Source organism: Chaetodon trifascialis, chromosome 2 (genome assembly GCF_039877785.1).
Source record: "Chaetodon trifascialis isolate fChaTrf1 chromosome 2, fChaTrf1.hap1, whole genome shotgun sequence".
NCBI classification, from domain to species: domain Eukaryota; kingdom Metazoa; phylum Chordata; class Actinopteri; order Chaetodontiformes; family Chaetodontidae; genus Chaetodon; species Chaetodon trifascialis.
The window spans coordinates 21,361,757-21,384,933 of NC_092057.1; the positions used below are offsets into that span (position 1 = coordinate 21,361,757).

Genomic DNA, 23,177 nt, shown 5'->3' on the forward strand with positions numbered 1-23,177 from the left:
TTCAGAGTAAATATATGTTTAAAAATAAATGAGGAAGCGACAAATATATTATAAATAAATCACTACATACAGATGACCTTGTTTTTATTTTGAGGGGAAATATGAATGATATGAATAATAATTTAGCCATGATCACTTTCATCATTTGTGTATTTATTTCCTGTGCCACTTTTGGGCCTTGATAACTTTTGTGATTCATATACTGTACATTGATAATACAATACATGAGAGAAACAGACTGTGGCCCCTTTATTCTAGGGGCACTGTACTGTATCAGCGTCCTGCTGTTTGACATTTAAATACACCAGACACTAGATGTACGCTGGTGTTACATCAGTGCAGAAGCTCCAGTCATAACACACTGTGTCAATACAGGATTTAAAAAGCATTGCATCAGCTGCAAGGGATCATAAAGAGAGACTCTGTGCTTCTTTTTCTCTGAAATATGACGAGCAGCATGATGCATTTCCCATCCAAAGATATCAATCTGTACCTCAGCTGTCACAGAGACTGAAACTCTAAACACACGTCAAACTGATCCTGAGTCATCGAGCACTATAAACTGTAAAACTATTCATTGAACAGCCTCTAACACACAGTGTGGGCTGTCTGTCTTTAAAACAGGCGTTTCATAGATCTAACAGGTGTTAGATCTATGAACCCTCCAAATGTTGATATTGGTGTGAAGGTTTAACTGCCATTCTAGTTAAGGTCTGTATGGCATCACCGACTGCGAGATGATCTAACTCATCAATTGATGGGTTACAAAATGCTTTAAGGATGAACAACGTACACAAGACTGTAGCTCCATGAGCACCATAAGAGCTAAAGAAAAAAACAAAAGCATCCTTTAATGTTGTGCAGCCCTAAAGTCTTTGAACCGTCCAATAATATTTGATCTCAAATTCTTAAGATCTTGTATTAAAAACCTCATTAATTTATTAGAATGTACACATATTCCAACCATGAATTCTTTTCTTTTTTTTTTTTTTTACTTTTTAACTGAAAGCTTTTGCCATAGAAACAGAAGACATTTTTAAAGGAACATTACTCGCTGCTCCTCTCTTCTCACTGAGGCAGCTGTGGTCTTGGGGTGCCACTTGATGTTGCAACATCTGCCACCAGGGGCCAGTGTTGGAGCAAGGCAGCAGCACTGCAGCCAAAACAGGCAGAGGCCCTGTGTGCTGACACCACAGCTTTCATTACAGCCTTTGAATGTCCAACTGGTAACTGTCTGCATAACAAGCAAAAGACTAGCTATGAGCAGGCAGTGACTTTTGAGTATTTTGACTTCAAATAATCATGAAAAAGTAGTTTTGCTGTGAGTTAAACATCCTGACTGACACACAACCAACAGACACTCCATGAACAGCCGCTCTGCTGTGAATGCCCATCGTGTTATTTGGCATCAAAGACTCCAGGGGCAGTTGGAAGTAATTAATTTGCAAGAGGGAGACAGAATGTGTGTCTAGTGTGTGTGTGTGTGTGTGTGTGAGAGGGGGGGAGAGAGAGAGAGAGAGAGAGACAGAAGTGGATGGAATGCACTCCTCCCTCTTACTCCCACAGCACATACACACACATACACACACCACACAGGGTCCTGCTCCCCTCTGTTCGGCCTCTTTTTGAAGTTCCTCCTGCAGCTGAAAGAGAGTGTGTGTGTATGTGTGTGTGATGGTGACAACATGAAAAAAATGGCTGCGTGCTGCTTGTTTATTCTACCATTACCTGCGGACGGTCAGATCAGTCAGAGCATGTGAGAGTCAGAGGCTGTGTGAATTTGTGTTATCATGAGGTTCTGATTAAAGCTGTGGTCGTGTTCCAGGGAGGCACCTGCAAAACGCTGAGCTGCTCTGTAACACCGCCATTCACGGAGCAGCACACACACACACACACACACACACACACACACAGGGCCTCTGCTATGGCTGTGACAGACGGATGGATCAGCCCACGTGAGTCAGGTGTAACCTCATATACAACCCATCATTGTTTCTCCTGACTTTCTGCCATTGTCCTGGAAAAGAAAATACAGTTTCTTTTAACATATACTGTGATATATAAACAGTGATGGTGAGGAAAAAAGCTACATAATATGTAAAAGAAATCCAGATAATGTTTTGGGAATGCAAGGAGCAAAATGTATTTTTAAATTTTTCTCATCGTAGGAATATGATGAGATAATATGCTGCTGCTTCAATTTAATACAATTAAATTCAAGAGTTTTAAGTAGCTGAACAGCTCCAAAGAGCATCATTTTCATTAGAGCCATATGCTGTCATGGTGGTTACTGGTCCCTGCTAAGCTAGTTAGCTTGAGCAGTTTCACTGTCCATCGTATGACTGGATTTAGCAACAGCACTGACTTTTTTTAGTTATGTGGAATAACAAACAGACTCACAAAGATTTGGGTTCATCGAAATGGATTTGTTTTTTATTTATAAAAAAAAGTTTAAAAAAGTTTAGTTTTAGCTCACACTAAGGCTAGCTATGGCTGTTTAGCTTTCGCATGATGTAGCGGTCTTGCGTTAGCTGCTGCAGTTAGCAAAGGCCGGTGGTGAAGCCCCAAGCTTACACAGCTGCTGTCAGAGGAGTTTGGCTTTCATGTCGGAGGCGTTATGTTTTCGGGTTGGTTCTGCTGATATTGAGCTTCTGGTGATTGTCGTTGCACCGTGTGATGAAGCTCTCTATGAGTCCTCTGTAAAAAGTAACTTTGTCTTCAGTAAAGTGAAGCAGTAATTCTGGTTAGGTCTGTTTTGACATTAGTTTAAATTTTACATAGTGTTTTCCCTGAAAATGCTACATTTCCATAGCATAATACTTTTTGACATGGTAAGATGCCAAAACATCAGATTCCAGCCTTAATTTTGACTAAATATGGAGTTACTGTGTAAACCTGTAACACTTTCTGTCCAAGGACTGCCAGCAAATGGTGACAGCATGTACAAGGTCAGCCCTGCGAGGTTGAGTAACACATAAGAATGTCAGTGTCCTGCTGAAGTGGGAGACGTCATCACTTCTGTTGCTGTAGACTGCAGGTTATTTACTGTAAGAGATCAAAACCTTATGGTATGGATTTCTGCTTCTTCCAACACACAGCTAAAATGCTAAAACTGTTGAGGATGCATATGCTTCAACACAAGACAATATACGTTTTTAGTACAACAACCTTTATTCACTTGGCACTGCATCCCCCCCCGGTGAATAAAAACAACCTCTTCAGCACTCTTTCCTCCAACCGGAATGAAACACATCTTCGTAGCAATGAAATATTCACAATTCGCCGTTATTCATCTCAATGTTTTGACCGTTTTAAAACCTAGTCAAGTGCAGGCTTCTTCCACGCTGGATTAAATCCACGGTGGTCAAAAGTTGAGCCTTTATCAAAGGTCAGCAAAGCTGTAAGTGCTCTACTCAGTCTACAAGCAGCTCGTCAGACGTCTGTTGTGGTAAGTCCTCCCATAAACACACAGCAGCCGCCTTATTTCTTACCTGTGAGGGAAAAAGGAAATAAATTTACAATCAGTAATCAATACATGTTGACAGTCACAGTTTTTAACACAATTTAAAGGAATCATTGAGATTTTGCGAAATGCCTCAAAGCACGTTCTATTCTTTCTGCAGGCTTGATAAGAAGATCAATACCACTCTGATGTGTGTCGATTAAATATGCTGTCACTGTGCAAGGCCAAGAAACAGTCCAGCACATAACACCCCCCCCCAATAAGACAGGTTAAACTACCGAACATCCTCAGTGATTTATAAACAGTCTTTGTCAGTGTGTGTGTGTGTGTGTGTGTGTGTGTGTGTGTGTGTGTGTGTGTGTGTGTGTGTGTGTGTGTGTGTCCTCTGTACTGTAGGGCTCCACACATGGAGTCTATAACTCCCAATTCAGCTCCCCTCCCCTCACTCTTTCTTTTAACTTTCCTCATGAAAGAGAAAGCAGCCACAACTTTTTTAAAAAGATGCACATGGACACACACAGAGATCAGCCAGAAATAAAACACGCACAAAAACACAAACAAGACAGAAAGAGGGAGAAAAGGGAGCATTATTCTAAACAAAAACATCAATACAGTGACCACCAGAAACACCACAATAGAGCGGCAGAAAAGCGCCGTGCCTGGACAGACCACAGGGGCTTGTGCTGTGTGATGTGGCCCAGCGGCGGGCTCTCTCCCTGGGCTCTCTGAGTGTCTGTAGTGGTCTCCTGGGCTGGAGGGGGTGACCATCCTGAACTAATTGGTCCATCCTAACATGCATCCTTATCTTCTGAGTCATGAGGAATTCTGCTTTCAAAAAGGGGCCATTTCCTATTGACTGTGGTTTTGGGGTTTGTGTGCATGTGTGTGTGTGCTGACCACACTGTTCTTTCTCTACAGAAAAAAAGGAAGTGATCTTGGAGGAGGGTGGCTGGAGGGGCGAAGAACTTGTTTCTGTGTTTGGTGTGTAAGGATGCTTTCACATCTAACCTGTTTGGTGCGGTTCACGTGAACTCTGGGGTGTTTGCTTGTTTGGTTGGGTTCGTTTGAGCTGCTGTGAAAGCTGTCAATCGACCTCCAGTGCAGACTGAACAACTGTACCGAGACCGCCTGAAAAGGTGGGTCTTCAACATGGACCCTGGTGTGGTTTGTTTGTGGTGTGAAAGTAAAGCAGACCAGCCACAAGATTTTGTGGCAGTAGATCAATGTTTGAATAAGCTAATAAAGCAGTCTGACGATGGTCAGCTGTCAAGAAAGTGATCTCTATGAGCTGAAGTATTGGCGTGAACATAAGACAATCATTACTCTTCCTGCAAGTTCCATTTGACAAAGTGTCAGTCTCATTATATTTAAAGACTAAACAAAGGCATACTCACAACACCAGATTTTTCTGTTCTGGCGTAATATCTGCTCCTATGCAGAGTGTTGCATGATGGTTTGTTTGTAGCCTAAATTATTGCTCGGCTAGCAAGTTTCTTCAAGTCTTTTTATAGTGTATCTGTAACACTTAGTCAGCCCGACAAGTATTCATAAAGCCCAGCTTGACTTTGAGGAGTTTCTGGTGGCTTGTGTAACATTGTTTTGCTGCCATGAAGGAAATAAATTCCTGACAAGCGAAAACATCTCCTGCTTGGAAATGGACCGAGGACGGCATCATCTGCCAACCAGCCAAGTGTGACTGTTGTCACAGAATGTCATGATGAAGAGCTCAAAAAGACTGTCGTCTGGAAAACAGCCAGAGAAAATCACTCCGTCCCCTCCAACAGGAACTGACTGGCAGACGAGCTGCATGTTGTGTTTTAATGGATATATTACATGTTTCACTTTTTCCAACTAGACTTACCGCCTCGCGGTTTTATGCCTCTGCCAACCAGTCAAGTTGCATTTACATCCACGTCTGTCCAGACTCATATGATATATGTAGTGAAGACTTTGAAGGTATTTAATTAAAGATATTAAGTTTTGGTGAAAAGGAAGTTCTCACTACATACACTACTTTACGTGTGTATGTACAAATATATTCCAGTGAGAAACATGCTGTCTTCACTTAGAGACTATCGTTCCAGAGCAGCACAGAGGATGATGGAGAGCTTCATCACATGAAGCAACGACAATCACCTGAAGCTCAATGATGACCACAGTGCTTCAAATATGGATGGTGCTGCAAAGAAGCTACAGATTGTAAAACGTGGAGGCTTCACACACATCTTAGACCCGACAGCACAGAAGACCTAAACAATCAGCACAGTTTGAAGGCGGACACCAAAGATTAGAGTCATCAATCCAGTGTCTGACCAAATGTGAAGTATGGTCACAATCTCTTCTGAGTTCTGGTTTTGAATAGTGGCCAGAAAAGTGTTTCTACAGAACATTATGAGGTCACAGTGAAGTTGACCTTTGACCTTTTGCAGCGCCTTTAGCAGCAATATAAGGGATATTTTGGTTCCCTTTTTTTTGCAGTGGGCGGAAGTGGAGACTCATCATCCAACTTTCTTCACACTCATCGGACTAAATGAAACCAATTTCAGTTGTGGAAGTGACTGAAATGAGTACGTGTTCGTGCGTGTGCTCTACATCCCGTCCCCTCCTCACCTGGAAGCTTGAGCCACTTGGGCACCTTGCCTGCATCAGATCTGGTAGGTTTAGCAGCCTGTGTGTGTGCAGGCGGGTCCTGCTCGCCCTGCGTGCATCCACTGGTGTCCGCCCTCGGCTCTGGGCGACACGGAGGCTCCTCGAAGCCCGCAGAGCTGGAAGAGGGTAAAGGGGACCGGGGCATACAGCTGAGGAGGGGTAAGAAAAAACAAAGGTTAAAACGTTAAAAAATGTGGCACCAGGAAAGCCACTTTGGAGAACAGCAGCTTGCTGTTTGCTGTTTTTGGTTTTCTTGAGAAATGACTATTTGTTCTATTTAAAGCAGCATTGTTTTGCATGAAGGTCTGTGGCAGAAGTGGAATAACCAAGTGAGATCAAGATCTGAAACAGAGGAGGAGTGATGACCTTGTTGAAGAAGCAAAAGGACAACAGATGGGGGTCACTTTTGGGAAATGGGCTCTATCTTTAGAAGGACTGGAAAATGGTTTGTGTGAGTGTGTGTTTATGTGTGTGCGTGTGTGGAGGAAATGAGGGCGCATGGGGGCACCTGCTGTTTAGGCAGAACCTCAAAGGGATTCCAATGATGACAGCTTTGTGACAGGAAAATAGGCTGGTTGCCGCGGGATACAAGTGCACATACACACCCAAATGCACGCACGGCAGGACACATTTAAACACACACACACAGACACACACAGACACACACAGACGTACACAGACGTACACATACCTTGCAATGGACTCATTTGCTTGCATGGCCGAGACAGAGGATTCACGCAGGTCGCTCTTTATGTAAAAGTCTGTGGCAGAAACACACACACACACACACACACACACACACACACACACACACACACACACACTGTCACACAATGTAAACTATTGTTTTGTTATATTACATTCCTCAGTAATGCACCAGTATCTAAATTCAAAATCAGCATATGAAAGAAAAGAACCAGAGACAAAAACCTGTCTTAACGTCGGAGCCAAAGTACACCAGTGCACCAGGAAACAGGTCGGCCTGCAGACACGGAGAGAGAAAGTGGAGAAGTGAACAGAAGCCATCAAAAATGTTTGGCACACAAGTCAATTTCTGCAAAACATGGAAAAATCTAAACAAAACTGCCTCCAGCTACACGCAAACCAAGCGGTGCCGCCACATCCAAGCCAAAGTCAAGTTCATTTTTTAAGATGATTCATTGCTTGGGGATCTGAACCAGCAACCGTGGTTCTTTGAAGTACACCACAAAATGAGCTCCAATCAAATGGTTAGAGAAAACACTTTCACCCCTGAAGCACAACACTTCTCTCCGGTAAACGTCTTAATGGTTATAATGGACCGGTGGCAGGCTGATATTATCAAGCGTACAATTATGGAGGCAGAAACGCAGACAGGCTAAGAGGGTGCATGTCTGTGAGTCTAATAGAAAGTACACAACAACAAAATTAGTTAAAGAAAAAAAAAACAAAAAAAAACCCCTGCAGTATTCTACTCGTGCACATTCACAGAAACACACGAGCGACACAGGAGAGCATTGTGAGCAGAAGTTATGATGTCGTGGTAAACTAACTTTCAGCTGGTGGTCATCATGTGGCCAAAAACCACCAACGGGGACAAACCTCAACTTCATTCTCAAGAGAAATACCACGAGGAATTTCTGCTTTTATTTCCTTCGCTCCACTGAATAATATCCTCAAACGTATAACAGCCTTCACATGAATATGATCAAATAAATGACATATTAAATAAATGTAAACCAAAAGGCTGACTTCTCTCTTTACACTGAGCGCAGACGCAGTGTGTAACAGCAGAGGAAGCCTCCTCCTACAGAGGGTCTCCACAGACGAGATGGCTTACAGAGCATGCTTCGACCACAGAAAGTCAAGGGTGAAAAACGCAGCATGAAATGGAATCACTGCTGTCACGACAGACACGGATCAATGCGCTGCCCCCTTTTCCCTCTTTCTCCTTTTTGTTGGGAGGCGTCTGAGCCTGAATCCCTTGCTATTGTGAGCCTTGAATATGTTCTTTATCCTCCCCCTGATGTGTTTTTAATAACCTTGTCATGGATTTGTTTGTGTATTTAGGTTTTATTTTGTTGTGTCCATTTATCTTCTTACACAACTTTGGCCCGTTTGATCAGTGTCAGTAAAGGCTGGGAGGTTGGCACCATGTCTTGTAGAAGACATTGATGTGATGTTCTCTTTGTCTGGAACATCAAGTGAATCCATATTGGGCTCTTTCCCCACCAGTTAGTCGCTCTCTGCTCTTCTAGATCATTGTAATAAAACACTCACAGCATCTCGTCGCAGATATGATACATTTGATGAAGCCTGAATTGTGCTATTTTGTGTATCTATTCTAATCTTGTCCAAAGTAATACTCTGATTTTCCCACACTTAACTGCATCCAACTTAACAGCCTTTAAACAGACGGCAACCATAAGCCAACTTTTCAGCTTTGGCTTCTCAGATGTGGGAATTTGCTGCTTTTCTCAGTCTGATATCAGTATAAATGGATTATATTTGAGTTTTTTATTTGGTCGGACAAAACAAGAAATTGTGCATGAACCTGGGCTCTGGGATATTGAGTGGGCCATTTCTCACTATGTTCTGAGAAATTAGAGACTAAAACATAGTTCTTGCATGTATTAAGAATATTCTTCAGTCTTTTCACATGGCATCACATTTAAGACCCATTTTACAAGATTCTTGTTTTAAAACCTGAAACACTAAAAAGTCATTTTGAATCACTTCATGCACCTTAACTTAGCTAAATGACCTAAATGACTGAGCAACAGGTAACTAAATCTGCCAGTGTCATTCTCTGTTTCAGCCAGGAAAATCAATAGTCACCTGCTTGAAATGAGGAGCTGCTTTTGTTTAACTCTGTCTGAAAATCAAGGCTGACTAATCGGTCGTGGAAATAACGGTTAGCTGCAGTGCGAGTGCCATCAGTGTAACATTTTCCATGTAGCTCAGCCCTCCACTGTCTCAAACCAACAGTGTAAAAAGAGATGGCAGCATGGCTGTCACTGGGATTAGGCAGCTTTACCCTCCACTACAACCCATCTTACACACACTGTCCTTTCTCTCTCTCTGCCCCCCTTACTAGCTTGTGGCTAAATTGGGACACACTGGCCTAATTGCTATTATCGCAGCCCTGTGAGCAGGAAACAATGTGTTACAGTGGAACAACGGGCGTTCCTGCTATCCTGCTCCCTCTGGCAGTGGCACTTCCATTTGGGATGAGACAGGGCAACTGGACAAGACCTGTGTGTGTGTGTGTGTGTGTGTGTGTGTGTGAGAGAGAGAGAGAGAGAGAGAGAGAGAGAGAGAGAGAGAGAGAGAGAGAGAGAGAGAGAGAGAGAGAGAGAGAGAGAGAGAGAGAGAGAGAGAGTGTAAAAAAACATATAAGAGAGAAATGGAGAGAGGGAGAGCGGAAGAACGGATCCTGATGGAAGACAGAGGGAGAGACGGATGAGGGAGGGGACGCCTGGTATCAAAGGGCTTCTGGGTTGGGAGGCATTCCTTTCCTGACATGACACAAAGTGATTAAAGTGTGTGTCTGTGTGTGTGTGTGTGTGAGAGAGAGAGCAAGAGAGCGAGAGAGAGAGAGAGAGAGAAAGAGAGAGAGAGAGAGAGAGAGAGAGAGAGAGAGAGAGAGAGAGAGAGAGAGAGAGAGAGAGAGTGTGTGTGTGTACATATGCATGTGCACTCATGTCTATGTGACGTGACAAAAAAGATTAAAGATTCCTTGAGTGTGTGTGTGTGTGTGTGTGTGTGTGTGTGTGTGTGTGTGAGAGAGAGAGAGAGACAGATTGATGTATAGACAGGGAAAAGAGAGCCAGACTGTGTGTGTGTGTGTGTGTGTGTGTGTGTGTGTGTGTGTGTGAGACATGACACCAAGGGGATTAAAGATTTTGTTTTTGTGCACTTTAATGCTTTTAAGTCCCTAATGGATAGAGACATGGGGGTGAGGGGAGGGGGAGGCACAAGAGAGGGCTGGAGAGAGGGACAGTGGTGGTGGTGGTGGAAGTGGATGGGGGGGGTCAATGAGAGGAAAAGAGAGAAAGCTGGCGTTGGGGTACAGGAGAGGGACGTGTCGTGATAAACAGGCAGGGAGAGTTCAGCAAGGGACAAAAAGATAAAAAAACAAAGAGAGACGGCGACTTCCATCAGAACATCACATTTGGTTCAGAGAGACCATGGCACCAAAAGGACATGTGCGCGCACACACACGCACGCACGCACACACGCGCGCGCGCGCGCGCGCACACACACACACACACACTTGCTTTTGAGGATGGTTATCTTTTGTAGCAGTCCCTCTGAGGAGGTGAATCTCGTTCATCATCACAACAGGATATCACTTCAAACTACTTTCTCTTCCTCCCCTTCGTTCCTCCTCTCCTTCTTTCGTCGACTTAAGGTCGAGTCAAAGTGTCAAAAGAGAAACAGGACAATGAAATAATGTATCTAAAAATGGAAGAACAAGGAGAGCAGGTGACGCCGTCTGGGTATAGACTGATCAGCTCATTCATTTTCATTGTATCTCCACTCTCAACTCGTTCATTATTCCAATAGCTCTGAACTCTGAAGGCAACAAAGCATCGAGGCTGCCATCGCTCTGTGTACGCCTGTGTGCCTGCATGTATGTGTGTGTGTGTGTGTGTCAAGATCAAAGCGAGGCCTGTATTAACCCCATGTGCCAGTCTGGGAAAAATCAAGCCCAGCTGGGGTCAAGGACAGTGGAGAGGGGGAACAAGTGTGAGAGTGTGTAGGAGCAAGAGAAGAGAGGGAGAACGGGAATGTGGTGGGGCTTTGAAGAGGAGAGAGGGACCAGCCGATGCATTTTACAGTCTCTGTGTGTGCGTGCGTGTGTGTGCATTGAGATCGTTTCAAAGATGGGAAGCCAGAGTTTTGTAGTTGTTGTTTTCTGGAGTTTGACTGTGATGTGGCTTGTTTGAGTGAAATCATTCTGTTTATTATTGTGGTTTAAAACAGTGTTGCCTCAAGACTTGAATGGCAGCGTGAGGGCTCTTACCTGGAACAGTGTGGCTGAAGGGTCACTCAGAATGGTTTTTGGGGGGGTGATGACTGAAAGAAGGTTTACAGCAAAAACAAGAAGGGCAGAAATGAGCTGAAATCTGCACTGAAGCCATGACTGACACTTAAGATAAACCAAACAAAGCGAATTTAAAACGGAGAGAACGACAACGTTTGCAGACATTTGTCAGCTTTTCTAACGGAAGATGATCATTCATCTAAAACTAATGCAGCTTTCTAACGTCTTGTCCACATCGACAAATACTCTACATGAACTGAATTTCAAAAGATGATTCCAGTTTAATGCAGCTAAGGTAGCTCTGACCATCATTTCTATTGGTTATGAAACCTGCAGCCTAGCCAGTCTAAGCTGAACGAGAGAAAGTGGTACGACACTCGTTTCTCGCCCTATTGAAGCTCCGATCTCAGCAGTTACTTCTGATGAGGAAAGAGATAAATCAACCGACGTTAGCTTATCACATCTATGTTTGTACTCGTGTATATATTAGCTATAATGAACAAGAAATTTCAGTAACTATGTTTAAGTCTCCATTAAGTTTATCTTTCACCTGTAAAATGTCTCATTCAGGAGACACTTAAAAACACAACAGAAATGTTTTTAAGACCCTGATTCCAAAAAGGTTGGGCCGCTGTGCAAAACATAAATAAACACAGGATGAAATCATTTCTAAATGAAGTTTCACAAACTGTTCCTGAGCCCATGTATTAATATCCTTTACACAATTATTATACAAACCTCACCTGTTACCAGTGAGCCTGTTTACCTGTGGAATGTTCCAAACAGGTGTTTCTGGAGCATTCCACAGCTTTCCCAGTTTAGTTGGCCCTGTCCCAACGTGTTGCTGCATCAAAGTCAGAATAAGCAGATATCTACAAAAATCAATGAAGCTGATGAGGTCAAACATTCAATATATTGTCTTTGTACTGTTCTCAATTGTGCAAATGTCAGAAAGGATTATCAAGCTATCACATTCTGTTCTATTTATGTTTTACACAGCGTGCCAACTTTTGTGGAATCAAGGTTGTCTATTAAGTATCAATGGTGTCAGTTTTCGAAATCCAGTGCTGGTCAGGTTAGAATCACAGCTGAGAGAAATGATCTACAACTGTGAAAGCACAGAAATTAAGTTTCATAACATCACAAAGGAGCTACAGGGCTGCATTTCCATGGCGGATGATGTTGCGATTCATTCGGGGGAAAAATAAACGACACTTACACAGGTAGAAACTGAGCTGAGGATCCTCCAAGTGACTCCTCACAAAATGCCTCACAGCACCAACTGGACACAAAACAAACACAGAACACCTTCATCAGTCACTGTGAGGAGTATAATTCATTTTTCAGATGGAATTTCCCTCAGATTTGTTGATCTGCTGGTTGTCGTGTTGCTGTTGGGGTGAGGTGGATCTAATCCATGGAATTACAGACCTGTCTCATTCCTGCCGTCTCTGTCACTCTGGTGTGGCTACAGTCATAAATGTGGTGAGAGAGCCGCAAGCAGCTTTAACATTGCAACCATACCTGTGGCTAGCCAGCTGAAATCAACACTCTCCACACACACGCACGCACACGTGTGCGCACACACACACACACACACACACACACACACACACACACACAGACACACACACACACACACACACACACACACAGACACAGACACACACACACACACAGACACACACACACACACACACACACACACACACACACACACACACACACACACACACACACACACACACACACACACACACACACACACACACACACCTGTCTCCAGAGGCCTGAAGAAGCCTTGTAGAACATGTCTGTCTGGAAACTGGACCCTCAGGACCACCTGGAGACACAGGGTGGCAGCAGGTTATTCAATGTCTGTATATCTCCTAAAAACACACACATTTAAAAACAGGATTGCGGTTATGCAGCTGTCACTCGTGCTCACTTTGGGATATCTTTCCATCTTCTCCTTTAGCTGTGCTTCTCTCAGAGATTTAGTCATCAGCGGGGCCTCTTCCAGAAACTTCCTGGTGGAACGAAGGAGAAGGAGACAAGACGGTTAGAATGAAATAAAAAGGAGACTGTGGGAGTCGACAATGGGGAAGACGAGCAGGAAAAGCTTCACCCTCTACCCTGACTCGTGTGTGGCCGTGCATGCGCGTCAGAGGCACGAGATGAATTGCTGTGGTCGGCTTAATTCCACCCCTCGGTAATTGCAGTCATTGACACGGTAGTAGCGCAGCCATGAGGCAGCCAGCTAAGTCCGTGTCGACGGAGATTAAAGGACGTACGCGGTGTGGTCTCAACCTGACGGCGTTTGGTCGATGGCTGGAAGATAAACGTCTACCCAGAACAGGCTCACTAATTGCTCCCTGGATGCCCTATTTAGAAGCTTTTGTAGTGTGCGTGGTGTCTTATAAATGAGAACATGTTTACAAACACACACAATGTCTCAGCAGCTGTGGTCTGCTGCGGCCACATCCAGAGAGCGCAGAGTAAACTTGTCCGCATCTGTTTTGAAGAAGAGCTCATAAATAAATAAAAACTTCAAACTCATAATAAATTAAAAAACAAACAAACAAAAAAACTTCAAAACGCACGCAGTGATGCCCGGCATTCTCCCTGCCTATGGCCTCTCATCATTGCTATGGTATTCTGCAATTAAGGGTTATACATCGACACAACACCACAGGACCAAATGCCAAACTGACTAATTATCTGTTACAAACAGTGCAGGAACACATCTGATCCAGACGTGTTTCTGCAGCAACAAGGTATTTATACTAAATATCACACACAGTCCTCTAACCCCAACGTCACTCATCCGTCTCCATTCGCTTCCTTCTCCCACCTCTCACTCTTCAGCTGGGCGAAACGCTTGCGCACATCATCCACCGTCACTTCAAAGAACTCGTCCGGCAGATCCCCGTGGTAGTCGGAGTGATGGGACATCGAGTCCAGATGGTAGATGAGAGGCTCCCTCTCTACTGGCTGCAGGGAGACAGCCGGTGAATGAAGGGATGGACACAGCAGATAAAACTGAAATAAACAGGTAACGTGCTAAAGGTGAGAAACTTCTGACCAGAAACAAATGGGTTTACCTCCAAGAACTCCTCCCCCTGTTCCATGTCCTCGTCTGGCTGACCGGCAGTGGTTTGACGCTATGAAAGGAACACAAAAGGAACAATTTATACTCAGTTCCTCGTGGAGGAATTGCTCCGTCAGTTTCTACAGTCAGGAAGGAACTTTCAATCTCAAAAGCTTGATACCATTGCTTGAAGGTGGCATTAAAATTGGCTCACTGCCATCAACATCAGTTGATCTTAAAAGTGCGATGAGCGTCCTGGTAGCCTCATGTGCATGTGACGCACTGACCATGCCATGTGCTCTTTTGATCTATCTCTTCTCTGCTCGAGCTGTAAAACGGATTGACAATCATACTTTGACCCACAGTCTGAGGTTGGAAGTTATTCTTGATCTTGGAAACAACAGTTGGAAAAGCGATCTCAACACAAGGTCAATTTAGCTGTGCAGCTTTCAATCATATAAAGTGAAGATCATCACTTTTTAAGCCAACTTGGACAAGAAGTGGTGGGAATGCTGAAAAAATGGAAACGTTAACGTCTGCAATTTCATGACGACCAGGCAGACTGTAACTGCTGGATGAGCCGTGCGGAGATTGTTTTCTAAAGATCTAATAATCTGAAAATGTAAATTGTCCTTTGAAAGATGATTTCTCTTGGATAAAAAAAGACCATTTACTTATTCTAAAATGAGATATTTGGACTTCCGTCGCTTGCCCTTCTTGTAGTCAAACGGCTCACCTTGGTGCTAGAACCATGGCTGGATTTGGCTTTCTTGGCTTTGGGTGATTCTACTGCAGCAGTGAGAGCTGAAAGAGATGAGGATGATGAGGATGAAGACAGCGAGCGTCCTGTTGCACCTCCCCGGGGACCCCCGAGGCGCTGACCGCCTCCGGAGAAGGGAATGAAGGGAGCTGAGGGAGCGGCGGAGGAGGAGGGCGTAGATGGGTGGGAGTTCAGTCCTGAGGGCCCTGCTTTCTCGCCATCATCCTCTGGTGTTCCTCTCTCAATGGGAGTAAACTTTGGCCCAGCTGCATCCTGGGAGTTTGGAACCTCTTCCAGTTGAACAGGAAGTGTGCTTGTGGCAACAGTGGGAGGTGGCGCAGGGTGGGTTTCCACTGGATTATCGGGGCTGAAATTTTTCCTCGGTACCTCTGTTGTTGACATCTCCACGTGTGACGGAGCGGGATCTGGCTGAGATGTGAATGCGGCTTCCTTGGCAACATGTGTGGTCGGCATAGCAGCTGTTTCAGTGGCTCCCCTGCCATCCTCTCCCTGTGCTTTGTTGTTTTTGAGTAAAAACCTTAAACAGAAATGGAAACAATGGCTTTATTAGAAAACATACAGTAAACGTTCAACTTAAAATTGTCTTGTGATTGTTTATGCTGTTTGTACACATTAATCAAATCAGCTTGAACACATGCAGCCGACCTGATGATGGCACTTCCTCCTGTAAGACCCAGAGACTTCAGAGTGGCCTTCTTGAGTGCTTCTTCCCCACTCACCTACACACACACACACACACACGCACACACACAGCTTTGTTACCATAAAACTCACTTTCATCTCTTGAAAAAGGGAGAGTTAGCGAACACTGCATACCTCGTCTCTCATGTAAACACACACAGGGGTGGATCCTGACTCAGACAGCTGCGACGCACTGTAATAAGGTGGTGAAGGCAGGAAAAACAGACATTAAAATCATGGGCCAATGATTTTTATTTGCTTTAACGGTGACAAAACTAAACACAGAAGTGACTTTCCCTTGTTCAAGGAAATCAGTTCTGCGATTTTACAATAAAACCTCATGTGATGCAGTGGCACGCTCGCTGCATGTGCAAACCATGTGTGCACAATCCTGTGTAGAAACTAATTGAACCATAAATGTTTTACTATTGTTCTCCTCAATTCTGAAAATCAAAGCTTCCCCCTCCGCTTCACAACATTCCTGGAGCTTTTACGCCGGTGTGGAGCTAATATTAATTTCATGGAAGCATAACTTCCCTCGAAAAGGGTCAGGATATGGAGTGATGTCATTTAATAGAGATGAGATGAGGGCTGGACGGATGCACGAGCACCTGGGACCGCACAGCTGGAACTACTGACTAACAGCTGCGTGTGTGTGTGTTTGAGTGAGTGGTGGTAATGTGTGGGAAAGTTTAAACCACAGTAGAGGAGTGACGAGAAGAAAGGAGGTTATCTAACACAGTGGTGGCCTGCGTTCATTCCTACACAATGGTCACCCTCGCTTTCTGGCCTGCTGCAGAGTAAAGGCATGCACACACGCGCGCGCGCGTTAGCAGGATTATTTTGATTAATACTGAGATTCCAACTATTTAACACAATTACTCACTGACTTTGAAAACATCGGTCATTTCTTGAACTTTTCTAATAGCAGATTATGGGACTGCCACAGTGTGTAATGACCACCCTTGAGTGAGTGTGTGAGCATGCACTTGCTGTGTGCATGCATCTTCCCGCCTAACAGCTGATTTGTTTTGACCTTTCTCGTTGACCAAAGGCTGTCTACCTATCATCTTGGCTAAAGCTGGACTCAACATGCCAAAACTGGCTGACAGTGGGTTCGGGCATTTAGCGAGGGGTGAGAGCACACTGCTGTAAAGGAAAGCCTCACTGTGAAAGAGAACGTGGCACAGCAATCGTTTGATCTCAATTATCCTGTTTTCTGAATGGATGGAAGCAAAAATTGAAAATTGAAAATAACATTTGATTAATCGCCTTGCCCTACCATGTTCCTGCAGTGGCCACACTCTTCATATGTATGAACAAAAACCTCAGTAACTAACACTGTTAGTTGTTAGTTTATTATGTACAGCTTGCTCAGCATCATTCATTTGGACTAATCCATTCATCGATATGGACAGAAATTTGATAACATGATAGCATCATATCATCAGTATACAATTCATCTGAAAATCGATTAACAATAACATTGAATAGAGTTGCAAAGATGATAAAAGCCTGATTAAATTTCTCCATAGACAATGGCAGGTGGATAAAACCACAGTATTGTGAAAAGGATTTCACAGTCCGGAGGTTAAATAAATTCGCTTTTAAATTCAGGTTCGACTTTGGATGAAACTACGGCACTGTGGGGTTTTTTGGTTTCTTTTTGCAACTGCAACACCAAATTAACAACACGAAAGGGTTTTGAATTCTCTACTGCTCCAAATGACGCCTCACACTGGATTCTCGTCCACAGCAAAGGCAGCTGAAGTTCATGGGTATTGTAGTATTTAAAACAGAGTTTTAACCTTTGTTCAGTCCTGTGAAGACTGGAAAAAATGTCTTCACTTTCCAAAAATGTCCTCACATTGCTTCTATTTGGTCCTTGGAATGATAGATGCGCAAGAGCCCACCCACACAAATAAACTTTGCACATGTGCACATACTCATACACACACCTGATCTGAGGAAAATGTGCGAGCAGTTCCCAAAGACTCTGTCCACTGGAGAAGGAACCCTGGAGCCGAGAGCCGTCCTCCATCTGCAGTGCAATCCGAATCTGAGCGACATGAAACCATGGTGACACACAACTGTAGTTTAAACATACATCAGAGACCACAAACTCACTTGATACGCTGAGGAACCAATAACAGGTCTGAATGATGAACAACGATCACCCACACCTCCTGAGCTGGGTGTCAAACCTCATGGTATACACAGTATGTATATGCTATACACGTTTACGTGTCCCACTGACTCTTTCCTTTAAACTTTCTCACAATATTAATTGCTCTTAAATACTATAAAATACAAAAAAAAAAAAAAAAAAAGGCGATGTAAATTGCAGGAAGGACACTCACTACACTAAGTATCAAAATCTCTCTAGGTTGCCGTTGTTAAGTCCTTGGCTCTACAGTCTTGAGCCATCGTGCAGGAAGAAAATTCTTTGATAATCGAACTTGATTAAGCTGCACATGTGGGCCTACCTCAGTCTGGAAATGAGTAACACCAGGCATCAGGGCAGGTCCTTGCTGTTCTTTCTCTCTCTGAGTCATTATAAGAGTTGTTTATGTTTACTGAACAACCACGTTGTTCAGTAAAGAAAGGATGATGTATGTCGGCACACCAGGAGAGATGAAAAGAGCACCTTGGCTGTCAACAGCCAAACACAAAACGCTCTCACACACCAGTCTGGCTGAGGTAAATCTTGGGAGAGCCTGAATGTGTGTGTGTGGTGTGTGAGTATATAAATTCTGTGAGGTATCAACAGTCAACCATCCATCAAATGAACAAGAACAACAGATCAAACCCAGCCGTTATTTTACTGCTCAGATTATAATGGCATGATGTCATAGGAAACTACAGCTCAGCTACAACAAAGTGTGTTTTTGGATACAGATCAGGTCAGAGCAAACGCAGCAACACAGACGAAGAATTTATGAATTTCCAGGTACTGACAATAAAAACTCACATATATCTGACAGACATACCAAATATATTTGATTTGCAATATAAAGTCACATTTTTGAGCTGATTTTTTTCCCCCAAATATCGTTATGGATGGGACAAATCTTAATATGGTTTCGTGTGATACAATACTGATGCTCTGGCGCCAGGATCACTATACTTTGTGTTGTGTTATTGAAGCAGAGGTATTTCCTTTCTTCCCTGCAGATATTTCCTCTTTCAACTGTTATGTCTTTTGCCAATTGAGGGCTGTCTGACACTATCATAGCACATGTGTCCGTGTGGATCAGATTCCCTGCACTCTGTTAGAAGGGATTCATCTCACCTGTGCATACTTAACTTTGTGGAAGTTAAAGCTCTTCATAATCCAGTGAAGCTTAGATAATTTTCTTGCAAAGTCCAGCCCTAATCATCATACTGTGATACAGAGGAGTAAGAAATTAAAGGAAAAACCTGAACAAAGCAGTAATCAAATGAACGCAGATGCTTTACAGGGCTCGAGAGGTTGAAGAGTATGAAAATGATGTGAATGCTACGCTGTGGCCTTCACAGTGACAAGATCTCAACCAGACGAGGCACCTATAGGAGATTTTGGCTGATGTGTTAGATAGCACTCTCCACCAACCTCATGACACCAAACGAGTGCATTTCTTTTGAAAGAATGTAGAGTACGGACACTTGAAGTATCTCTGATGAGAAGCACTGAAGCTGTTCTGGAGGCTCTTGGTGGGACAGCACCACACTGAGACATGCTCTCGGTCCACAGTGAAAACTACATCACAGTTATGAAATACAATGTTTTGAACTGAGTGAAATCCTCATTTGTAATTAATAATAATGTTAATATTATTATTTCTTTTCAGAGTCCACATGTCAGCAATGAAAACACCAAAACAAAAAAACATGAGTGTTTGAATAATGAAAGCGTGAGTTAAAATGTTGTGATGTTTGATTCAGTCAGCTGTGCCTTCACACATAGATGCCAAAGGAATAATTACTGAACATAAATGGAATCCAAGCTCATAAATATGCATTAATGTGGATTTGGGACATGTATTAAGTAGGAAAGCACAGCCAATGATTGTGGTTTGAAAGCCAAACAAAACCATGAAGTTATCATTATATTTAATATACAGAATATCTTCAATACAGTTCAATGTGTTGCAGTGTTTGTTCATTACTTCGGAAAGAAAAACAAACAACATTTACGTTCCTCAAGTTAAAAACTATATTTATGTGAAAAGCTTAGATTTTTCTCTTTCACAAAGTCACACCTGATATTCAAGCTACTATACTTGTGCTACCAGTGTACTCTTACATACTGTGCTTCACGCATACACTGATGACTTAATGCATATTTGTTATGTGGTCAGCCTGCAGTTTGACACTGTTATCTCTCTCGGCCTCTCTCTCACAAACACACACACACAAACACACACACACACACACACACACACACACACACACACTTTGTTTTAACTAACCTGGCTGTCAGCTACAGCCTGTTTCCTTGTACCCGTCACCATTTCTAGCTTGGCATTGTTGGGCAGGTTGGCAAACCTCCATGGCAGCGTCAGGTCAACAGTAGTTCTCTGAAACCTGTTAACAGTTGACGACAGAGGAGAGACATGTGAGCATGATGGGTCAATCAAATCAAATTATTAATAATATTAAAATAAAGAACACTGAGAAAACACCTCTCTTCTAGAGCTGCTGGGTTCTCGGGTTATTAAAACATTATATCATTCCTGGGGGTGATTAAAGTAAGGAATGATTGTCACATTGACTTCATTCTTTTGTTGAAGTGAAGGCAGCGTTACAGAATTAAAAAAAGAAAACAAACACTTGCTAACCTTTGATAGTTCAAATATAATTAAACGCACTATAAAGCCAAAATGACATTTGTTTTTCTAAACAACAGGTAAGATTCAGAGCTTGGATTCAACCCTACTGTTAAATACTTCCCCTAAAATAGTTTGGAGATATATAACAGCAAGGAGATATATGGAGATATATATATGGAGATATATACAACAGGCAAGTGTTCGCTCCTGTTAACCTCTCAGACTTCACATCTCACACACACACACAGCATACTCTAGCCAATTCAGTAAAACACACACACACACAGCATACTCTAGCCAATTCAGTAACACACACACACACACACACACACACACACACACACACACACACACACACACACACACACACACACACACACACACACACACACCAGACTCAGGCCAGCAATTAGAAGCTGATAATGTTAATTTCGCTGAAATGTCAGTATTGTAAAAGCTACATCAACCAACTGATACTCACTTCAACCCGTGGTCGTCCGGGTTAAATCCATGCTTTTTGCAGACATCCTCCAGCACCTTCAGATGACAAATATAAAAGGAAACTCACAGATTACATGTTGCCACTTAATCATCAAGGTAATTTGATTTCACCCGCACAAACACAGAAACTGAACTGTCACTGGCTAACTACAGTTAGCCAAATAAGCTAACTCGGAGGAGAACAGTTTGCTCCGGTTTTCGAGCAAGGCAACCACATGAAACTAACCGTCCACGACAGAAAACACGAAACGTTCTTCCAAAGCAAGTTACCTGCAATAACGGTGTGTTTGGAGACACTTTAACTGTCTGTCTTCTCCCATTTGGAGTGAGAACCGTTACAGCTGTACCACTGGCAGCCATTGTCTGTCGTGACGTCACAGTGTTTATTTGAATAAACTTTATCGACTCGTTACAATCGGGATTTAAAGGGTCAATTCACCGAAATTATAGGAGGCAATTTCTGTGGGGGAGGGAAAACAACTTGAAAAAAGAAGAAGAAGTTGGCGGTGCTCACAGTATTGAAAGTTACAGTTTATAAACGTCAGTGTGTCTCACTTTTTCCCTTCTGTGCCTGAAACAATGTCACAGTAATTTTGAACCATCCACAGATCTCAATGCTGAAGCAATGGTCTGCTGAAAAAATAATCCCCAAGACATCTGACATGCCCTGTAATGTATTATAAATATGAAAAAAAATCAACATAAGTCACAAATGTAAATGATGCTTATTTCACTTCATGTATCAATGTAGCTTTAAATCTATTAGAAATGATAAATAAACTTGAATAAATGAGAAGAGAAACATGATGTCTTGCCTCCATACAGCACAGGTATGCTCTATGAGCATCAAAACACCAATTGGGGAAACATCTTTCCCAAATTTAACATACATACATGTACTGGTTCAGTGTAAGAGTGCACTTTATGTGTCTCCAAAAAGAGAGGTAACATATAGGAGACTGAGAAAGCCATAGTGGGACACCTTTACACAGGAAGTGGTGTCTCATACTTTTAATTAGTCATCTCTGCTTGTGTAATCCTTGATTTGCAAATCCAATTTTTAGAATTTCATTAAAATGTCAATAACCCTCATGAGGTTCAGTCAAAATTTCTAGTTCTCTCATTCTTTCTCTCAGCAAGAATCAAACCGGATCAAAGCTGGAATCAGACTGGACAGACACCAGGACACGTGGTGCCAACAGCTGGAGAGGTGTGAGGTCAGAGCGTCAGAGAACATGCAACTGACTGACTGACTGACTGACTGACCACTTCAGCAACATTCAGAGTCAGACTCCACCTGGGAAGGAGAGAGAGAGACAGAGGTGAATACAGTTCTCAGTTCTGGGGGGAAATTGCCACCGTCTGAATAAACAAACAAACAATCAGTTTCCTTCCTCACTCAGCAGGCTAGAAACTTCAAAACTGCCCAGACACATGAAGGCATCTGTGCTGGGAGTTTGTCGACTTTTATGCAACATTTTCATACAAAATACCTTGAGTTACAGCTTAACGAATGGCAAACAAACACACTTTTAAACAGGGTTTCCTTTCTTGTAAAACCCTGAAGCTTATCAAAGTCAGCTAACAAAAATTTTAATAGCTTATTTCTAGAAGATTTTTCATGCACCAACTTTACCAAAACAAATTGCTGGTATGTGTAAAATCGTACTTGGCAATAAAGCTTTTTCTGATTCTGAAAAAGTAAAGGCAGTATGTTGCTGAATGTCAGACTTAAAGATGGATGCTGGGCTGGTTTTAAATACTGATTTGAACATTTTCACCAGTAGTCAGCAGGAGTTTTTATGACTTACATCAGTACATATTAGATTTAGAATGGATTAAAGAAGGTGCTTTAGATGAGGATGAGGCAAATAAAGAGACCAGGCTGTGTTACCAATATGCTGTCAAGCTGCTATGTGGAAATATTGTCATATTTCTGAGGGAAAGTTAAGTCAAAGTGAGGCTGTTCAGTGATAAAATCAGGAGTCAGTGTGACCACAGAAGGAAAATGGTGCGGGTTTTAAAGGAAGAGTCATCTCCGGAAGAAATTATGATCTGTGGACCAGATAAAGTTCAAACCAGAGAAGCCTTTAACTGCTCGCATCAACAATGAAGATGAGTAAGAAGTGAAGAAGGAGAACAGTGAAGTTAGGGCCAAGCGTCAAAACCTA

General features: G+C 42.9%; 1 protein-coding gene across 1 annotated transcript; it reads right to left on the minus strand.

Moving 5' to 3' along the window:
* Positions 1 to 3,149: 3,149 nt before the first annotated feature.
* aspscr1 (ASPSCR1 tether for SLC2A4, UBX domain containing) lies at positions 3,150 to 21,385 on the minus strand. The gene is made up of 17 exons (XM_070988654.1): positions 21,277 to 21,385; positions 20,987 to 21,042; positions 20,146 to 20,260; positions 17,653 to 17,753; positions 15,830 to 15,887; positions 15,659 to 15,732; positions 14,969 to 15,530; positions 14,246 to 14,305; positions 13,996 to 14,135; positions 13,090 to 13,171; positions 12,918 to 12,984; positions 12,361 to 12,423; positions 11,121 to 11,173; positions 7,043 to 7,094; positions 6,804 to 6,873; positions 6,074 to 6,261; positions 3,150 to 3,491 (listed from the first exon to the last, which is right to left on the minus strand). The coding sequence occupies exons 1-17, from the start codon at positions 21,364 to 21,366 to the stop codon at positions 3,481 to 3,483; spliced, it is 1,842 nt and encodes a 613-aa protein (XP_070844755.1). The 5' UTR covers positions 21,367 to 21,385; the 3' UTR covers positions 3,150 to 3,480.
* Positions 21,386 to 23,177: the final 1,792 nt, after the last annotated feature.

Excerpts from the sequence above, each read along its gene's own strand:
- aspscr1 (XM_070988654.1), bottom strand. The coding sequence starts at position 21,366 with ATGGCTGCCAGTGGTACAGCTGTAACGGTTCTCACTCCAAATGGGAGA. Across the intron at positions 15,531-15,658 it reads GGAGGAAGTGCCATCATCAG|GTTTTTACTCAAAAACAACA; the intron begins GTCGGCTGCATG and ends TTTCTGTTTAAG. Across the intron at positions 14,306-14,968 it reads GCCATGGTTCTAGCACCAAG|CGTCAAACCACTGCCGGTCA; the intron begins GTGAGCCGTTTG and ends TTCCTTTCATAG.